This window comes from Hylobates moloch, unplaced genomic scaffold, assembly GCF_009828535.3.
Source record: "Hylobates moloch isolate HMO894 unplaced genomic scaffold, HMol_V3 SCAFFOLD_6, whole genome shotgun sequence".
In the NCBI taxonomy this organism is placed as follows: Eukaryota; Metazoa; Chordata; class Mammalia; order Primates; family Hylobatidae; genus Hylobates; species Hylobates moloch.
Window position 1 is genome coordinate 52,323,398 of NW_026652281.1, and position 20,357 is coordinate 52,343,754.

The 20,357-nt window shown below is 37.8% G+C and overlaps 1 protein-coding gene across 1 annotated transcript in view; it reads left to right on the forward strand.

The window, feature by feature from the left end:
* ELL2 (elongation factor for RNA polymerase II 2) overlaps window positions 1–18,554 on the forward strand; it is a 79,722-nt gene extending 61,168 nt beyond the window's left edge. The window contains exons 6-12 of the mRNA XM_032156792.2: window positions 2,606–2,730; window positions 2,905–2,992; window positions 4,865–5,435; window positions 8,027–8,090; window positions 12,387–12,558; window positions 14,528–14,572; window positions 14,665–18,554. Of these exons, the coding sequence (XP_032012683.1) occupies window positions 2,606–2,730; window positions 2,905–2,992; window positions 4,865–5,435; window positions 8,027–8,090; window positions 12,387–12,558; window positions 14,528–14,572; window positions 14,665–14,781 (1,182 nt within the window). The 3' untranslated portion in view covers window positions 14,782–18,554. The remainder of the gene's footprint in view (window positions 1–2,605; window positions 2,731–2,904; window positions 2,993–4,864; window positions 5,436–8,026; window positions 8,091–12,386; window positions 12,559–14,527; window positions 14,573–14,664) is intronic.
* Window positions 18,555–20,357: the final 1,803 nt, after the last annotated feature.

A 20,357-nucleotide genomic window follows, 5' to 3' on the forward strand; every position in this document is an offset into this window, starting at 1 on the left:
GCTAGAGTTATAAAGTTAGGAATTAGCAGCATATATATTGGGTATTGAAAGTCTTCAAACTTAATGAAATCATCTTAGGAAGAAATGAAGAGAATGAGGAAAACAGAGCAGAAAACAGGCACTGAGTACTTTAGCATTTCAACATATAGAGGATTGAGAAACAGAGACTTAAAAAACAAAGGTCCTAGGCCAGGTGCCGTGGCTCACTCCTGTAATCCCAGCGCTTTAGGAGGCCAAGGTGGGGGGATCACGAGGTCAGGAATTCGAGACTAGCCTGGCCAACATGGTGAAACACATGGTGAAACTCTGTCTCTACTAAAAATACAAAAATTAGCCGGGCATGGTGGCAGGCGCCTGTAATCCCAGCTACTCAGGAGGCTGAGGCAGGAGAATTGCCTGAATCTGGGAGGCAGAGGTTGCAGTGAGCTGAGATCATGCCACTGCGCTCCAGCCTGGGCGACAGAGCAAGACTCTGTCTTGGGGAAAAAGAAAAAAAAAAAAAAAAGGTCCTAAGAGAGGAGGAAACCAGGAGAATGTCCTATTACAAAAACCTAGAAAACAGATTGCTGTGGGGGTGGGGGTGTTAATGTGTGTAGTGCTGGGGGTAAAAGAAAATGGAAGCATTGCCAGTGGGGCGTAGTGGCTCATACCTATAATCCCAGCACTTTAGGAGGCCAAGGGAAGATTGCTTGAGCCCAGGAGTTTGAGACCAGCCTACACAATATGGCGAAACCCCATCTCTACAAAAAATACAAAATACAAAAACTAGCCGGGCATAGTGGTGTCCACCTGTAGTCCCAGCTACTCAGGAGGCTGAGGTGGGAGAACCACCCGAGCCCAAGAAGTCAAGGCTGCAGTGAGCCATGTTGCTGCCACTGGACTCCACCCTGGGTGACAGAGTGAGACCTTGTCTGAAAAAATGAAAGAGTAAGAAGAAAGAAAAAAGAAAATGGATGGATTGTGTTTATTCCACCTCAAGAAATCTGGTTGTATCCTATATTAACTTATTTGCAAATTTGAATTTTAAGATAAACCTATTTTCTCCTTTATAGCAACATTAATGTTAGAATAGTGTTCAGCTAAGTTGTGAGAAGCATAAACTATCATATTTGATAGTACTTTTAAAAGACACAGAATGATCTATTCCAGTAGGAAGTCATAAGCAAGAGTAATTTTCTCCTAGCCTTAAAAATTACTTTTGGTTTGGCACGTGAACCCATATGTTTGTGTAGTTAGTTAATGGCTAAGCCTCGAAACTCTAGGAATTGCAGTTAAGGGATAAGAAAAGATTACACTTCGGAATAAACTGGCTGACTAATAACAGTAATTTGGGGGTTCTCTAGGCGTATGTTTTCATTTATTGGTTTGGGGAATTTCAAGGACTTTGAGTAAGTGGTTCTTCAGGAGAACTGGCAGATAGAAGGAGCAAGCGTGGTTATCCAAAGAAAGACAGACAAGGTTATCAGAATTGATACTATTTATGAGGACAGTGTTTTGTTGATGACTAAAGGAAAGTTTGTAACCCAACATTTGGGCACTGTTTGGTTTCTACTTAATACAAGTGATCAAGGATTTTTATTGTGACTCAAAAGTAATGGACTCAATGCCCAGAAGTAAATAAGGATGTTGGTAATACAGTAGTCCTTATCCGTGGTTTTGCTTTCTGGGGTTTCAGTTACCTATGGTCAACCATGATCCAAAAATATTAAAAGGAAAATTTCAGAAGTAAACATTTTGTTTTAAGTTGCACGCTGTTCTGAGAAACGTGATGAGACCTCACATTGTCCTGCTCTGTCCCGCCCAGGATGTGAATCATCCCTTTGTTCGGCTTTACATTGTAGATGCTACCCACTCATTAGTCACTTAGTAGCCATCTTGGGCCATTATTAAGTACAGTAAGGGTTACCTGGACACATGCACTGTGATACCACAGCAGTGGATCGGATAACCCTCTGTATGTCCCCCATTAGTCACTAGCCATCTCCGTTTTCAAATCGACTGTTGTAATATCACAGTACTTGTGTTCAAGTAATCCTTATTTTACTTAGTAATGGCCCCAAAGCGCAAGAGTAGTGTTGCCAGCATGTTGGCATAATTGCTCTATTTTATTAGTAGTTATTGTTGTTAATCTCTTACCATGTCTAATTTATAAATTAAACTATCAGGTATGTATGTATAAGAAAAAAACAGTATATATAGGGTTCGTTACCATCGGAGTTTTTAGGCATCAACTGGGGGTGTTTGAATGTATCCTTTGAAGATAAGGAGGGGACTACTGTACAACTGTTTTGGATTCCTTTGACTAAAATAATTGATTTTTTTAAAATCTTCACTTTTTTCCTAATATGGGCTTATTATCTGATTAGAAATATTAAAAATTCAGTGGCCATTCAGGGGAAAAAACATTTAGCTGTGTATATAAAGCTTTAATTCCCAAAATGAAATTAATGGCATTTATTGAGATCTGGTATATAATACAAAACTAGCAGTCCCTTTGGGGCCAATTGATATAATTATTTTCAGTGTAAATCCTAAAGGTTGCCTGTTTTAGGTTAGGGGATGATAGTAAAAATACCTAATGCTCTGTTTTTATACCTCATACCAGGTAGCCAATCTGAATCCTAAGGACCTCTCATATACCTTAAAGGATTATGTTTTTAAAGAGCTTCAAAGAGACTGGCCTGGATACAGTGAAATAGACAGACGGTCATTGGAGTCAGTGCTCTCTAGGTGAATTCTTTTTTCTTGCTTTTAAAAAAATGTTTCTTTAAAAATTATGGAAATAAGTCATTATTTTAGTCATCGTTATTTTAGTGTTAAGGTGGGAAGAGAAGCAAGGCGAGCTTTCCATCATGAACATTTTTAAATCATCTCCTTAACACATAACATGTGTGTCCTTTACAGAAAACTAAATCCATCTCAGAATGCTGCAGGCACCAGCCGTTCAGAATCTCCTGTATGTTCTAGTAGAGACGCTGTATCTTCTCCTCAGGTATTTCATAAATTTACAGAATTATAGACCTGACATAGACATTAGGGGCCTCTAATCAGGTCCTCTGATGTATAAGTGAAGGAAATGAGACCCGGAGAAGCTGGACAGCTTGCCTGCCCAAAGCCAGCTGGTTATAGCTGAGCTTAGCCTAGAATTTAGGTCTTGGCTTCCAGCCCAGAACTCTCTCCACTACACAGCACTGCTTGTCAGAGTACTTAATGTCTACCTTGCTTTCCATTTTTAAAGTTTACATTTTGTTGTAAGATTATCTACTTTCCAATTTGGTCACTAACTAAAAGACTTACCCAGTCCCATACAATTATCAGATTCTATGGAAAATTGAAGATATTTAATTTTGTCTGTCAACATGTTCCAGAAGAATATTTTGGGGGGAAAATGGATTTGCAGTCAACAAATAAAAATGATGGCATGTTTCCATGTTTTCTTTTCAATTGGATCCTTATCAGAGTACTCCCAATCAGATTCTTTTCCAGTTTAGAGTTTTCCCCAAGAGATTCAGCTCATCCTAGAAAAAGGTGACAAGGTCCTAGGCAGTACTAGAGTGAAGCCTGCCTGCCTCTCAGCTGACTAGCCAAACTCAGAACTCTCTCGGTGTTCTGGGTGCTTTTGACAGACAGTGGGACGGACCTCCCCACCCCAGTACTGCTGACACAGTGTCCTCCCTCTCTCTCTCTGGACCTTACTCCCAAGAATTAGTGAGAAGCCCACAGATGTGTGGAGAACACTAAGCATGCCCTGGGCAAACAGCCATTCGCACACCAGAAAATATTAGAAACTTATTGTGAGGAACAGAGGGGGAACAAAAAAGAAAAAGGACAAAAAGCAGGTCTGTCCTTGCATATATACAATGTCTGTGGAAGTCTCACTTTTAATGCCAACTATTATGAAACTACTTCTACTCTGATCAAATTATATACTAGATGCCAAATAAATGGTGTTAAATTGAAAACAAGATAAAGTAATGGGTTGATTAACCATTATTTTCTTTCAAGCCAGAATACAAGCCACAGCATTACATTTAAGCATAAATGTGAATTTATAGTTTTCAACTATCCAAATTTCCTTTTTAACTTAAATACTATTATTGTTGTTGACAGATTAGGCTACTATTACCATGATTTTTTTTAAAGTACTTCCACCTAATTTTAATGGACCAATTATTAAGACTTATCTTCCAATCTAGTAAAGAGATAGGTAAGGGTAAAAAAAAAATAGCATTTCAACAGTGATAGAGATAATTAGAGAAACTATTCTGAAAGTGCTGTCTGTTCCCACTCTAAGACAGGTAGAATGATAAAAGACAGTCAAAATATTCTTAATTGGAGCATTTTAGCCCATTAAAGATTAAAATAAGTGCAGGCTATTGCCCTTTACCTAGCTGTGTTAGTTCTCACAGAGTCAAATGGTACAAATTGCTTTCTCTTCTCATTTAATATAACTAGGTCAACCATGGCCAGCAATGGAGGGTGACTGCCTCTGTTTAATACTCTCCTGAGTGGTACAATCAACATAAATCAGCATAGTCTCTCTTGGAACTTAGGGTAAAGCTGTAATGCTTAGAAAGAATTCAGTAAGCACTTCAAGAAACATTTGCCAGATTCTGCTTTTTGACATTAAACATGAAAATTTATTTCACATTTGGTTTTGTGTTGTTGTTCTGGTTTAGTTTTTGTTTGGGTTTTTTGTTTGTTTTTTGCTTAAGCATGAAGAAAGCGTGTAATATTACAACCCTAGTAATATTAAGAATTAATAGTAAGTAAGGTTACTTAGTTGTTTAACCAGCCATGCATATATTGAATTTATTTAATTTTAGTGCAAACTGGCTCACTTTTTTCGTTTTCCTTCCCCTAGAAACGGCTTTTGGATTCAGAGTTTATTGATCCTTTAATGAATAAAAAAGCCCGAATATCTCACCTGACGAACAGAGTACCACCAACACTAAATGGTCATTTGAATCCCACCAGTGAAAAATCTGCTGCAGGCCTCCCGCTGCCCCCTGCGGCTGCTGCCATCCCTACCCCTCCACCGCTGCCTTCAACCTATCTGCCCGTCTCACATCCTCCTCAGATTGTAAATTCTAACTCCAATTCCCCTAGCACTCCAGAAGGCCGGGGGACTCAAGACCTACCTGTTGACAGTTTTAGTCAAAACAATAGTATCTATGAGGACCAGCAAGACAAATATACCTCTAGGACTTCTCTGGAAACCTTACCCCCTGGTTCAGTTCTACTAAAGTGTCCAAAGCCTGTGGAAGAAAACCATTCAATGTCTCACAAAAAGTCCAAAAAGAAGTCTAAAAAACATAAGGAAAAGGACCAAATAAAAAAGCACGACATTGAGACTATTGAGGAAAAGGAGGAAGATCTTAAGAGAGAAGAGGAAACTGCCAAGCTAAATAACTCCAGTCCAAATTCCAGTGGAGGTATTTTACCTTTGTAAAAGTACTGACTACATGTTAGGTGAACCAGAAGTGCATGCTATCATGAGTTTGAAATTATACAGTTTATAATTAGTAATTTCTTTAGCAAATGACGTTTCATTTAATTATTAATCTTAGTGTTGTGCTTTTGAGCAGTTGTTTTGTTGTTGTTGTTGTTGTTTTTTTTTTTTTTTTTTTTTTCATTTTACAGCAGTTGTTTTCCATCTCTTTGGCCAACTGTTAAAACATGGTTTCTGTATTAATAAGAATGGCATTTGAAAATGACTGTCATACTTGAGACTCCCTTTTGGAAGGTGGACCTTTAACATTCTTTTCCATATCTGTTATGATATTGTGCAGCCTCAACATGACCTATTATATGCCATTCTTGAACTGATTTAACTAAACACAATTTGCAATAAGAATATTCATTTCTTTCTTTCTCAATGAAACAGGGTCACCCTTGCTTTAATTAATATTAGCACAGGGGAAATGTCAACTTTTTAATAAATCAGGCCAAGATAAAATTTCATTTGCAGATTCATAACATCATCTTTATTTAGAGTGAAAACACTTTGTCTTTTGCAAGGCTGTTGGCTAGTGTTCACTTAATAGATCTTAAGGTTTAGGGGTTTTTCCCCCAATTTTGAGAGTCCTGTTTTAGTGAACTAACATCAATTGTTATTTGTAAAATTAACCATTTCAAGCTTTAGGAGCTTAAATGCTAAATATCTAGAGATCCAAAGAAACTTAAAGCTTTACCTCTAAAGAAAAGCTAATTCATAAAAAGCTTGCTTGCCTAAGATGTCCTGAGTGTTAAAAACTGACAAAATTAGATTTTTCTTATTTAAAAAATATGTCCTCTAAAACTTAATTCCTTGCATGCCACCACATAGAAGATCCAAGTTCACCATTTGGCATTGCTGCCAGTTTTAAAACCAGAATAACTAAGGCAAAATTCCATAGGAAAATATGGCTTTGGAAAAACTACTTTAATGAGTAGAGTTATAAGGAGTGTTGTCTTTCTGTATTTTGCTCATGATTCTGAAAGTCTGTAATCCTTAGATTTAATTGACCATCTTTGCCATATGAGAGAAGCTCTATTTTCTTTTAGTGTTACTTCCACAGAAGCCGCTGTAGAATATATGATACGTGCTTTTCTTGATCTAGATTGGATACATTGCATGTCAAAGCATTTCTGTTTAAATATTTCAATCACTATAATACTATGTCATGGCACAAAAGGTAGATTTAAGCTTTTTCCCTCAACACTCTTGTAGTTGAATTTGTCAGGTCAGGAAAAGAAATGAAGAAGTAGAACTCTATGTTCAGAGTTCATAAGCCACTGGGTAAACTCCACTCTCCACACTTTCCACCCTCAGGTGGTGCTTCTGAGTCAAAGGCTAGAGACAGGAAAAGTGGATTTCAGTATGTTGAGATCTACATCAGAGTTTCAAGTGTTCTCAGAGTTGGAGACCTGGAGAAGCAGACTTAGTCTCTGTGAATTCTTTACTGAGGATATAGTAACTTTCAGAACCAGTTGGGATAATTACAAAGTTAGGAAAGCTCCAGACCCACATCCCCTGCATTTTTTGGAATTTATCTGGTATCTGTGGCAGAAGGGAAGCCAGGTGACCTGCACTTGATGCCTTTCTCTTTAAGACTCAGACTACTGTAAAAGCATGTTCTTTTACCCAAGCATGAATTTATAGGTGAGCAGCATGCACTCAGAGTCTGTGTATTAATATTTGTTTAGGGTACTTTGTCCTTTAAAATATTAAACCGAGAAATCATCTAACATTCACTTTTATATGTTTTGCCAGTGGGCCTGATTAGGGTTTGAGTTATCAGTTTAACCCTACTTTGAATGATAAAAAATTACCCTGATAAAGAATCTAAACAAATCCTCTGGACATGGTGCATTTAAGCAAATGGCATACTGAGGGATTTACATACTTTCACTGTGTAGCCACAATGTTTAGCACTTCTTTTGTCCTTAAAAAAAATCTGTTTAGTGTTATGAGTGCTAGAGATTACAGGAATATAAATCAACATTCAATAATACCTTATTTTAAATTACTTTAAACCAATGGGAAAACTTTCTACCCAATTCCACTGTCTACATGCAAAAAAGGGAGGCAATAAAAATACAGTGACCAAAGCAGTCTGCTACCTGACTCTATTGTCTCATCTGCCTTGTTTGAATCCCATGAAAAATAGATGTTGATGTAAAATTTGTATCTCCCATTGTCTGGCTGCATCTGCCACCACAGTCTTTGAATTGCTGGGCAGATGCCACAACTGTTGTTGAAAGAATAGAAGACTGACCTTGGGTTAAGATGGAATTCCTTTATTGTGCAGACACTGCAGTAGCCAGGGTGCTTTAAATGCCTGGCGTCGGTTCTGCTGGCGTTGGTCATAGGGCCTCTATTGTTCGTGTTCAATTGTATTCCTTGCTCACTGTTGCTTATTGAGATGGAAGAATAGAATTTGAGGAAAAGTGTTCCAGATGTTTCTAATCTATTTTAGAATTACAGACATTTGATAACCTTCGTGGTTGATGAATGCTCTGATTTTGTTTTTTTTCTTCGTAGGAGTTAAAGAGGATTGCATTGCCTCCATGGAACCTTCAGCAATTGAACTCCCAGATTATTTGATGTAAGTTCATATGTCTGCCAATGGAGAGAGCGGCTTAATTTTAGAAAGTTTGCAAATTCTTTTCCCATAATTTGCAAATCAGAAAAGTAAGAAGTTCCAGAAATAGAGTCCTGGAGCCACCCCTGCAATTGAAAGGCTGCCATTTAGCCTGCTTGTCCCAAATCTACCCTTGTCTGCATGAGCAGGTTGTGCCTCCCCCCGCTCTGAGCTGTATTCGTTGGCCTTTAAGTATAGAGAAGCCTGTCCTTTGTTCCGGGGCCAGGCTAAGCATTTGATTATGAAAGATTTTAGGAATCTGACTCTTCAAAGCTGACAGTCTATCAATGCACAGTCATTTACTTGGGTCCCCCAAAGGGATGGTTTATTGCTGACAAAGTGCTTGAACCTCTGTACCTAATAATACAAAGGGTAAAGATAGATTGATTTTTATTTAAGTTCTGCCCTCAAATTAATTTTTAGAGGAGAGAAGAGTAAAATCTGATCATTTCAATTTAGTAATGGTTATAATGTTTTCTTGTTGTGACAACAAGTTGCTAAATGCTGAGCTAGGGACATTTTTGTAACTGGTTATCACAGAAATTATAACTTGGATACATAATTCTAGCTTTTTTACAGAATAAAAGGTCTCTGGAAGAAGAAAATAATTAAGTTGCAAGAGCCTGGAAAAATGGAGAGGGAAAGAGCAAACAAATCTGACTTTGGATAGCTTTGAAAATGAACAAATGTGCAAAATAGCTAGAATGTAAAAGGGAAAATGGAATCTGGGCTGTCTGAACACTTTTTTTCTATTAGTAGCATCTCATGGTGGACAATGTTAAACTATGCTGTTTAGCCCTTTTCATTTCCAGAGTAAAGATCATTTTAGATTTAAAATGTGTTACTTCTGCTTAACAGTAGTGTGAAAGATATACTTATTGGGGAATGATACAGTATGAAACCATAATGCTGGTTATCATCTCTTAACTAACAGGAACTTGAGAAACCTTGCTGAGTACCCTCTCATCTGAGGTAGTGTATGGTTTTAGAGTTCTCTAGGAGGGCCTTGAAAGGCAGCTATCACCTACCACTTAGTTGGCCCAGGAAGGGTCAGTTGTCTGCAGCCAGGCTTCCAGGACAGCCTCTGGCTCTGCTGCCGAGGGAGTTCACCTCTTTAACTGCAAACCACTTCTCCTTAGAAGTCTTTAAATGTCAGCCCCCTTGAGTAACAACTGCCATTGCAGTGCTCTTGTTCTTTTTTGATTTTGAATTCCTTTTTATAATAGTGACATATACTTATTATATATGACAAAATCATGTGGGGAAACTAAAAAACAATGTTTAACTTTCCCCATGGATTCAAGGCTGTTGTGTTTTGCCAAGTTCATTAGTAAATCCCCCTTTTTTTGTTTTTGAGATGGAATTTCACTCTTGTTGCCCAGGCTGGAGTGCAATGGTGTGACCTCAGCTCACTGCAGCCTCCACCTCCAGGGTTCAAGCGGAGCCTCCCAAGTAGCTGGGATTACAGGCGCCCACTACCACGTCCGGGTAATTTTTTGTATTTTTAGTAGAGATGGGTAATTTTTTGTATTTTTAGTAGAGATGGGGTTTCACCATATTGGCCAGGCTAGTCTCGAACTCCTGACCTCAGGTGATGCACCCACCTCAAGCTTCACAAAGTGCTAGGATTACAGGTGTGAGCCTGGCCATAATTCCATATTTAAAAGGTTTTTTCAGGTTACTTATCTAAGGATGGTTCCTGGATCTGCCTCAGTGCATTTCTGTATGTTTGTCATGTTTCTAGTACTATGTGATTGTTTGCTTAATTTATTTAAATAAATGCAATTTATATTAACCAAAAACTAGTCTTATATAGACATAGCAAATTTTCTAAAAAGTGAAAAAGCATGGATTTTCAGAAAAATTACCAAAACTACAGAACTTTAAGTTGCCTCATAAGAAAACTAAAGGGATATACTATAAAACCTAAATGATCGAGGCCGGGCGCGGTGGCTCATGCCTGTAATCCCAGCACTTTGGGAGGCCGAGGTGGGCGGATCACGAGGCCAGGAGATCAAGACCATCCTGGCTAACATGGTGAAACCCCGTCTCTACTAAAAATACAAAAAATTAGTCGGGCGTGGTGGCGGGTGCCTGTGGTCCTAGCTCCTCAGGAGGCTGAGGCAGGAGAATGGTGTGAACCCGGGAGGCGGAGCTTGCAGTGAGCCAAGATGGTGCCACTGCACTCCAGCCTGGGCGACAGAGCGAGACTCCGTCTCAAAAAAATAATAATAATTTTAAAAAAACCTAAATTATCAACCTTTGAATAATTCATACTTAACCAAAATATTTCTAATTTTTATGTAATAAGAATACTTGTAGTTAAGCTATCAAAACTGTTTAAAATTTTTTCCATCACCACATAAACAGCCAACTGTAGAACTACAACAATTTTTCGTAAAAGTAGGGAAACTTTTTTCTTAAAAATGCCAGTGTAACCAAATAATCTCTTCTATAATAGCAACACAGTTGTTGACCACACCATTGTGGTCATTGAATAATTTCCCTAAGGAAATTATTAAATAAAATACTGAAGGTGTGATTTTGAGAAAGCATGATAAATATATAACAAATTAAGTCTAAGTTTCAAGATCTGTTTAGCTCTGCTGCTGATATATGCTTATCCCCAGGGACCTCTTTCTACCCCGGGGCTCCCTCTGGTGTACAGTCAATACAGCCCATGCCCAGGAAGGACTGCTTCACTGCCTGGCTGGCAGTGTACCTTTTATAGCTAAGACACCAGGAGGGCAGCTTTACATCAGCAGACTATCACTGTCTCAATTACACTTAGAAAATTAAACCTCTACACTGTCTAACTCAGCATGAATAAAAATATTAATGAGGACACTAAGTTTGCTCACTGCATCACTTTTCTCACATTTCCTGCTAGGCATCTGTGATATTAGTAATTTAAACAAACTGATGGGCTTATATAAGACCATTTGGAGAGGACTGAACTCCAAGATTTTATGGCAGTGAAGAATATATGTGTACTCCCAAGGGGCATCCTGAAGCTCCTGCCACCTGCCTGAAATTGCTTTGAAATCTCAATTTTTATTTCAAAAACTCAAGGGAATTTTGCATTAATGACAGGAACACAGAGTGCAAAGAACCAGGCCAGTTCCTTATGTGATCCCAGTTCCCAGATCTACAAATAAGTAATACTGTAATAGGCCAGGCGCAGTGGCTCATGCCTATAATCCTAGCACTTTGGGAGGCCGAGGCGGGTGGATCACTTGGGGCCAGGGGTTCGAGACCAGACTGGGCAACATGACGAAACCCTGTCTCTACTAAAAATACAAAAATTAGCCGGGCATGGTGGCATGTACCTGTAATCCCAGCTACTCAGGAGGCTGAGGCACGAGAATCGGTTGATCCCAGGAGGTAGAGGTGGCACAAAAAAAAAAAAAAAAAAAAAAAAAATATAATTCAAATTTAATAATAAAATGTTTTTTAATTTATTTTAAAAAATGTCTATAGTTAAGAGTAATTCACATCCCAAAGTAAAACACAGATTTATGGTATTTTATTAAGAAAGTAAGTTGGACTAATAGTACAACACTGGCTTTTGTTCAACATAGTATGACATTTAAATGTTTGAAAAGAACTAGAGAAATATGCCTTTTTTTGGTCTAACCCTCATTTTACAGAATGGTTGGTAATTTCCCTTTTGTATTTCATATATTTGCTTGGTCAGAAATATGAGGAAAGGGATAGAGGAAGCAAGCCTGAGGCACTTTGTTGAAGATGTCTGCTGGAAGCATGTCTGAAAGGCCAAGCAACAGACTGCCTCTCATAAAGCAGTAGGTCCAGAGAGAGCTTTGACCTTCAGCACTCAGTGACTGCGTGACATTCTCCTGGTTTCACGTTGCCCATTGAGTCTTTCTGTCTCTCTGTGACTTGTAACAGATGGGTTAGCATTCACCATTAGTGTGGTAGTGAATTATCTTGGATAGAGAAAGGTTCAGGAAACTAGATCTGTGTAAATACTGTTTTCTTTTTACTTAGTTGCATTTTAGTTCCATTGCCACCATGTCTTTACCACATTTACTCTCCTTCGTTGAAGCTCTCAAACTCTGTGTGATAATTTTACCTGGAAGATGTTTGGAGGAGTGACCTGGCAGCCAACCAGTGGCAGAGTGGCATTAAATATTAGTGACACATGCATGGATCTAATCTCTAAATATTTGGTTTAAATCTCAGACTTGTGCAGTCACGTTTATTGGGTAGCTACTCTCCATTTATCTTTTTTCTTATTAGAAAATATATCGCTATCGTCTCCTATGAGCAACGCCAGAATTATAAGGATGACTTCAATGCAGAGTATGATGAGTACAGAGCTTTGCATGCCAGGATGGAGACTGTAGCTAGAAGATTTATCAAACTAGATGCACAAAGAAAGCGCCTTTCTCCAGGCTCAAAAGAGTATCAGGTAAATGGATTTGTAACTAGATGGACTGACTTTCATATTTTACCTTCTTTCTTTCCCTGCCCTGCTCAACCTCAGCCATTACAGTGGCCTTTAGAGTAAGTACTCTTGCAGACCAGCCTCGCTGCTGCTTTAGGAAACTAAATATTTGAAATAGTTCTTGAAAATAAATTAACATAGTCAACCTGTATTTCTACCAGTGGAAGAAAACCTTGTGCCACTATAACATATCACATATTGAGAAAAATACCAAACACAACTAAATAGGAAAAAAGTTGGATCTTGAGATTCAGCTAAATATTTGATTAATTACACTGCCAACTTAGACTACAGCTCATAGGTCTGGTGCTATCCCAAAACAGTGCTATTTCAAGTATTTTTCTTTAAACCTCAATCTGAGATAGAATAGGGAAGATACAGACATAGGAAATAAAGAGGGCTTAATACACAGAGATTTGGGGTTTAAGTAAAGAAGTCTGCTGCTTCTGGCTACAAAGACTGATCTTTGTTAACCAGTCTTACTCTGTTTTCACTTTCCTACTTGAAGTGGTAATATGACTACAGCTGACAAAGAGCAGGAGATGCCTGACCTGTCTCCTGATTATTTTTTGTAGTTCTTAGCAAAGGGATTGATAGAAATGAGTATTTCCCTCCTGTGTGGGCTAGATAACTTTGTCACACTTCACGGACACAGGTGGTATAGTGGTGCCTCTGTCCCAGCCCACTACCAGTGTTCTGGCTGGAACCTACGTGAGACAATGGATGAGTTTTCCCACAACAGGAAACAGCCTGAGAGCATTTGTGTCCTCGAGATTCATTATGTCTTCTACTAGAGGGCCTTAATCTTTTTCAACAATCTGGGGAGAGTTATAGGAGACTGCCAGAAGAATCGGTGTTCAGAGGTGCAAGAGGTTGGTGATATGGTGGTTTGGGGTTTATTTTTTTTATATATATATAGTCATTTATCAATGTATATAATTGTACTGAAACTAGAATATAACTCCAAGGATTACTTGGTTAGGAGCGGTTAATATTTGTGTGGCCTTGGGCAAGTTACTTAATGCCTCTTTGCCTTGAATTCCCCATCCATAAAATGGGATAGTCATTGAGTTATGAGGAATAAACATAAGTAGGCACAGTAAAGTGCCTGGATCCATGCCGGTACTTGGTACATACATCAGGCTGTTGTCTCCCCCAGGCACCTGACCCCCTCCCCCACCGACCAATCCCCACAGAAAATCACTGTTACTGGTTTCCAGTGTATTCTTTCGAAGCGTGTTTATGTGTGATGTGCATGTATGTACACATGGTATAAAATGTATGTACATATCTACACAAGTAATTTCAACATATATACCATAATTAATTGAATCTAAGATTTCTTCATTTGTAAGATACACCATTGTTTTATGCCCAATAACTTAAATTATGATATATTATTATTTGTACTGTTTCATTAAAATGGGGAGAAATGAGCATCTTACAAGTAATGAAATTCTTAGAATACTGTTCTGTTTTTCTCTTTTAAACAAATGGTATCAAGCCGTCCATATTGTTCAGCACTTTGCTTTTTTCACTAAACAATATAATGCATCTTAGAGAATTTTTTTATATTGGTACATAAAACACTTTTGCATGTTTTAATGGCCTCTTAGTATCCTTTGTGTAGATTGATGGACATTTCAATTTTGTTTACTGTCTTTTGCTTTACAAACAGCGCTACAGTGAATAATCTTGTATATGTGTCATTCAGTGGGGAGCAAGTATGTCCATAGGATAAGTAGAATTGCTGAGTCAATTTTGCATTTACTATTTTGATAGCTGTTGCCACATTGCCTTCCATAAAGATTGTTTCAAGTTACATTCCCACAGTCAATATTTCCTATACTCTTGCTGAATGCATGTTAGCTATTTGTATTGCCACACACAAAAGAAGTTGTTCTCTTCTGATTTCTAATATTTAATTTTATAGAATGTTCATGAAGAAGTCTTACAAGAATATCAGAAGATAAAGCAGGTAGGTATCATCACTGTTGATTTTCTGACCTGTGGTTGAAAAATGTTGTAAATTCTACAACCTCATTCCTCCCTTTTTTTTTTCATCTGCAGTCTAGTCCCAATTACCATGAAGAAAAATACAGATGTGAATATCTTCATAACAAGCTGGCTCACATCAAAAGGCTAATAGGTGAATTTGACCAACAGCAAGCAGAGTCATGGCCCTAGAACTCTGCTTGGACCAGAAGATGTGAATAAACTTAAGCTTATTTATTTAAAATTCCAAATGAGTTGCTCTAGATTCTAAAAAGGTGAAACTTTGGCTTTTGAAAGTTTCAGTATTAGTAAACTTGAGTTACTTTTTCTTTTCCATTTTACTTTGCTTCCCTGCATTTCAAAGCTGCTCTTTCTGGTCCTCCCCACCATCCCTCCCCCAAGACTTGTGTTTGTTAACAGAAATAATTTTTTTAGGTATTGGGGATCCATTGTCTATATTTCAAATCAGTTTTTTTTCCTCAAAAACTTGTGTTTGTTATTAGAAATGATTTTTTAGATATTGGGGATCCAGTGTCCACACTTAAAAGTTGTATGTGTTTAAAAAACAACAACAGTAATGTGCAAGGTGAAATGCTTTTGGATAAATGTAAGCCTATTTTCTGACCTTTCTTAATGCAAACTCTTTGCCTTAAATGGTAGAATATTTAGAAATTTGCACAAAATTAAAAAAATAAACATTGTCTTGGAGGGTTAAAAAATAGAAAGGTGTATGTATATAGATTCACATACACATATGTATATACAGGCTGACTTGATCTAGAACATTAAATCCGCCCTGCAAGTTAACCCCCCATTGCAATGATTGCCTTAAGGTGTTTGCTAGTTGTGTACATAGTGTGGTTAATCATTAGCTACACTGCTTCCCACTTGATTAGAGCAATGGGAAGCATACTGTGGCCTACCAGCATCTGGAAGTGTGTGCTCGATCTGTATGTGTGCAGAGGTGGTGTGGATGTGAGCGTGCATGAAGGAAAAAAAGCTGCTACTCCTAGTAGGCCAAACGCTCAGGTTAAACAACTGACGAGTGTTACTGTAGGGTGTTTTTGTTTTTTTTTTTTTTTTTCTATCAAATTGCTACTTTTGTTGTGGAAGACAAAAGCATTTCCATTTCAACGAGTTTGTCAGCTTTATTAATGTTGGGCAAAAATTGATATGTCATGAAAATGAAACAGATCTATAGTTTTGGGACAAACTTATAAAATTAAATGTGTAGGTAACCTATTTATATACTGCTATAAAGTATTTTTTGAAGAGAGATATGCAAAGAAGCTATTACCTACATAAGATGTATATTTAAAGATTTTTTTTTTCATCCTGGTGCCAGGAATATAAAAAAGAGTGGATATATTTAACCATAACATACTGTGATTCATCAAACAGCACAAACTTTCATTTCATGGAGTTTATCTGTTGACATTGATTTAAACTGTCACTTGTTTTATCATGTGGGAACATAAGTTATGTGGTCAAAAATATAAGGATTTTGAACTAATGTTGATTCAAGTTGTATTGTCTTATTGTATTGTCTTTTCAAAGTGCTGCCAGTTGAAAAGGGAAGCATTATGTTTACAAATCTGTCTTGAAATGTTTGCCAAAATTTTGGTAGTGTCTTTAATAAAGATGTTTGTCTCCAGCATCCAGAAAAATAAATAAATAACTTTGTCGTGTATCACTGTAACCCAGAAAAATGTTGGTTATGTAGAAAACTTGAGAGAGCATGTAGATTAACTTTTCTCTTTGGAGTTCTAAAACCTTAACTGGAAAGATTAGATAATATACTAAATGTATACAGAAGTATACAGACTATACAAAAAGACTGAAACAAGACCCTTTTGCACTACAACTTTATAACATTACTGCAGAAATTTTATTTCTATGTAGCATGGACCTCCTAAGGAATTCTGTTTCTTTTAGCATTGAGATCCCTGGTGCTCTTTTTTTACCTCAGAATTGGTACAATCATTATTAAACGTTAATTTATTTCAAACTTTTTAATTGAAAAAAGGAAAGGGAAACTTAATTGGGGATAAATTCAGGCATCATATTATTATGATGATAGAGTCTCCTGAGTGGTTTGTCTATAGGTAATGAACTCATTGGTGTTATTTCTTGGACATCTTGGCCTTTTAATCAAAGACTGTGTGCTGCTATTTGCTATGAGCAAGGTTTCTCAAAAGCAAAAGGTGCTTGGACCACTTGGATCACCTGAGTTAGAATCTCTAGGTATAGGGCCCAAGTATCTGCATTTTCACAGGTTTCCTGTAGGTGACTTTTTGCAAGCTAAAGTATGAGAACCATTGGCTTGGATGTAGTTCTAAACTTTTAGGTCTGTAAATCTTGAAATCTTGAACGGAAGGTCAACTATTGGCTTTTTTTTTTTTTTTAATGTCCATCATGTCAGCAGGTGCAAATCACTTCTCCCCTTTGCATGATCTGAGGCACATCCTCAGTTGTTTCACTGCCAACTCTTATTTCAGAACCTGTTTACGAACAAGCCTTCCAGTTGGTGAATGGTTAGTCATTGGAGCTCCTACCCTGTACATCAGCACATCTTCTGGTTTACAAGTTGGGTAACAATGAAAGCTGGAGATGCTAAATGGAAATCCAGCATTGCATACCCTTAGACCTGATTACATACCAGTAAAAGCCTTAATTTAGATGTTAGTTGTGTGTGTTAGACAGATCCTTGCAAAAGTGTGTCTGTCTATTAGTTGTAAATTTGAAAATTATAAATCTCTGAATCTGCTATTATCCAAGTTTCATCCCTTTTGAAGATGAGGCATGAGCCTATTAAAAAATTTATAATCATTTTTCATCCCCTACTGCAAGACTTTTAGATTCTTACAAATGAATACTACAGGAATAGTGGCCAATTAATGTCAGTTGCTCTGGTGGAAGAATTTATCTAGTTTTTTTTTTTCTTTTCTTTTTTGGAAGGATGGTGTAAAAAATAGCAAGATTAGAGTTGTATAGTTTTTTCGATCACATTTCATCTAAAATGATTTGAAGGACTTTTGAAGATTTTTACCAACATCCTTAAATCAACTCCAGATTGGATGAACAACTGATTTAAAACAAACTAAGAGAACATTAACTAGATGTGGGCTTTTTAAAATACATAGGTATTGCATTTCCTACCTTGTTATTTGTTCCACTTTGAATACTTTAGAGGGGTTAACTTTCAACTCTTTAAGGTAGTAATGGATGTTTTATACTTGTTCTCACAAAATTGTTATGGTCAGTTTATATCATTGCTCCATGCATTGATTATAAAAATTCAGTATTAATTTTTTCTGATTGATCTTATAAGCTTTATAGGAGTTTTCTCTTATAAAGTGTTTCACCTTATTATGTAAAACAAATGCCTGCTTGCATATTGGAAGATGTTGAAATTAGTTTTAGACAAAAATGGTCCATCAGTTCAGACACTCTGCTTGGATGCCTTACCCTTTTCATTAGTGGATTCTTTGCTTCTGAAACTTGGCAGAAACTCGTTAGCCAGTTCACTGCCTTTTTGACAATGTGTGGAGTCACGTATGCTTGGTATATGCCTTTACTACTTTTAAAGTTCTACAGTTTATTACTTGCCCAAGTGTTACTAAATCCTTTTCTTATGTGTACTGGATGGAGAAAAAATTATAGCCAGCACTTTGAGAGGAAAGTTTTCAGAAACAATATTAACTGGCACTACTAACTGAAGGCCACAGAAGATGCTATCAATGTTATTTGTAACCTGAAGATTGAACAAGGCTGTGAGGCTCATTTCAAACTATTTTGAGGTGTTAAATTATATATATGCTGTTTCTCAGCTGTTCCACTCAAACCGTGTTAGGACTCTCGAAGGTAAAATGTCACAGGGGCTTTTCAGTTGTTACTGAGCTCAGCAGCTGTGGTGGCCCCTGTTCTACACCAATTTCAGTTCAATAAAAATGTTAACTTTGCAATTCTGGTAGTTGTTTTTCCTTTGTCTCATTTCAAGCCTCTTTGTCTTAAAAACAAACAGAAAGAGCTTATGACAAAGTATTTGCAGAGATACTACTTGTTAGGGCTCTAGGAAGTGGGAGCAGGGAATATGCTCCAGGGATCTGCCTTTTTCTAAGTGTAGGACATGCCCTCCAGGGGCAACTTCTACTAGGGGAACAATAATCATAGTTACCATTTATGGAGGGTTTCCTCTTTGTTACACATTTTTGCTGCATTATCCCATTTCTCCTCACCACCTGCTATCTCCATTTTACAGGTGGGCAAACTAAGTCATAAAGAAGTTAAGAAACTTGCCTATCACACAGCTAGTAAATGGCAGAGCCTGGGAAGTCTGACCTCAGCATCTGTGTTCCTAACCACTTCTCCATCCTGGGCCTCATATGTTTATAGAGGATAAGACTAATCTTTTCAAAGTGACAATTCCAGTGATACCACATATGCTAGATAAGACCTTTTGGTTCCAAAGGCTAGAATGTGGGGGTCGGAGTGATTTCTAGTGGATTATTTTGGGGGAGTTGATTTATCGGAAATCACAGAATACATTTGAAGGGAGACTAGCACACTTTTTGAGAAAAGGTTGTTTCCCCTATGTTCGCTTTACTTTTGGAAGTGTACAGTGTTAACAATGGAGTATTTGAAAGTGGGCGGTGGAGGTAGGAGGGAAGGGTACAGTCTTGTAATCATATCATTTTCTCTTCATACCAAAAGGCTATCTCAGGAACAGACTCCAGCTTAGGGGTATCCAGTCTGAGAAGACATAAGGGCATTCTCCCAGCTGAATCCTTAACCTCCAGTTTCTAAAAATCTTCTGAAGGAATAATGTAGGAGGAAGGGAAGAAAGCCTCAATCAAACATTGGTATTAAAAACCCAGAGTGAGTAATGTGGGCGGTTCCTCTGGTCATATTTATGAGAAGCCTCAAGGATGAATGAGTTTCACAACATAATGACAGTCAGGAGCCCTCCCCAGTCCCTTCTCCCACTGGACCTTTAACAGGCTCCTGTCCTCAGCTGTAAAATGAAAATATGCTTTTCTTACTGAAGCATAGAGGGGTTTCACTATTTATAAAAGCACATGGGAATTCTGTGAAAAAATCGTTTACAGATTATCTGCTGAATGCAAGAAGGGGTGTTTCTTGAAGCATTACTTTCCATGTGAGAATGAATTCATTTTGACTGATTGCAAAGGGGACAAAGGCAGAAGCTAGAGGTTTCAAGGTGAGGTGTTTGGGGTTTGTTTTATTGAATGCTGGGTGTACGTGTACCTGCTCTACTGGTTTTACCTTTCTGAGACTGGGACAGAAAGCTGACAGTGGTAGTGGCAGTAGGAGGCTCTGATATGATTGCTTAATTCTCAAGTTGGGGATCAGATGATTCTGCCAGGTGCAATGGTGGAGATGTATCATTTCAACTGCTTGCCTCATTCAACTGACCAACCTGGCTGGTTTTTCTTACTATAATTAAATGGTTGGTACAATGTGAGCATTTGTAGATGGACAATGAGAACTTCACATCTATCTAGGACTATAAATGTAGAAGTGTGCTTTGTGCAGATGAGCCCACATAATTGGCCAGCATGTTTGAGTTCTACAGCTGGGGCTTCTAGAAGCATGCTGACTGCCCTTCCATACTTCCTGAATTCCAAATGGGCTTACAAAATCCCATTGTGGAGTACATGGATAGCATGATCTACCTTACCAGTCTCGCTGCCTGTTCCTCCCACTCTCCACACACCAGTCACACACACCTTCCTTCAGGCTCTCCA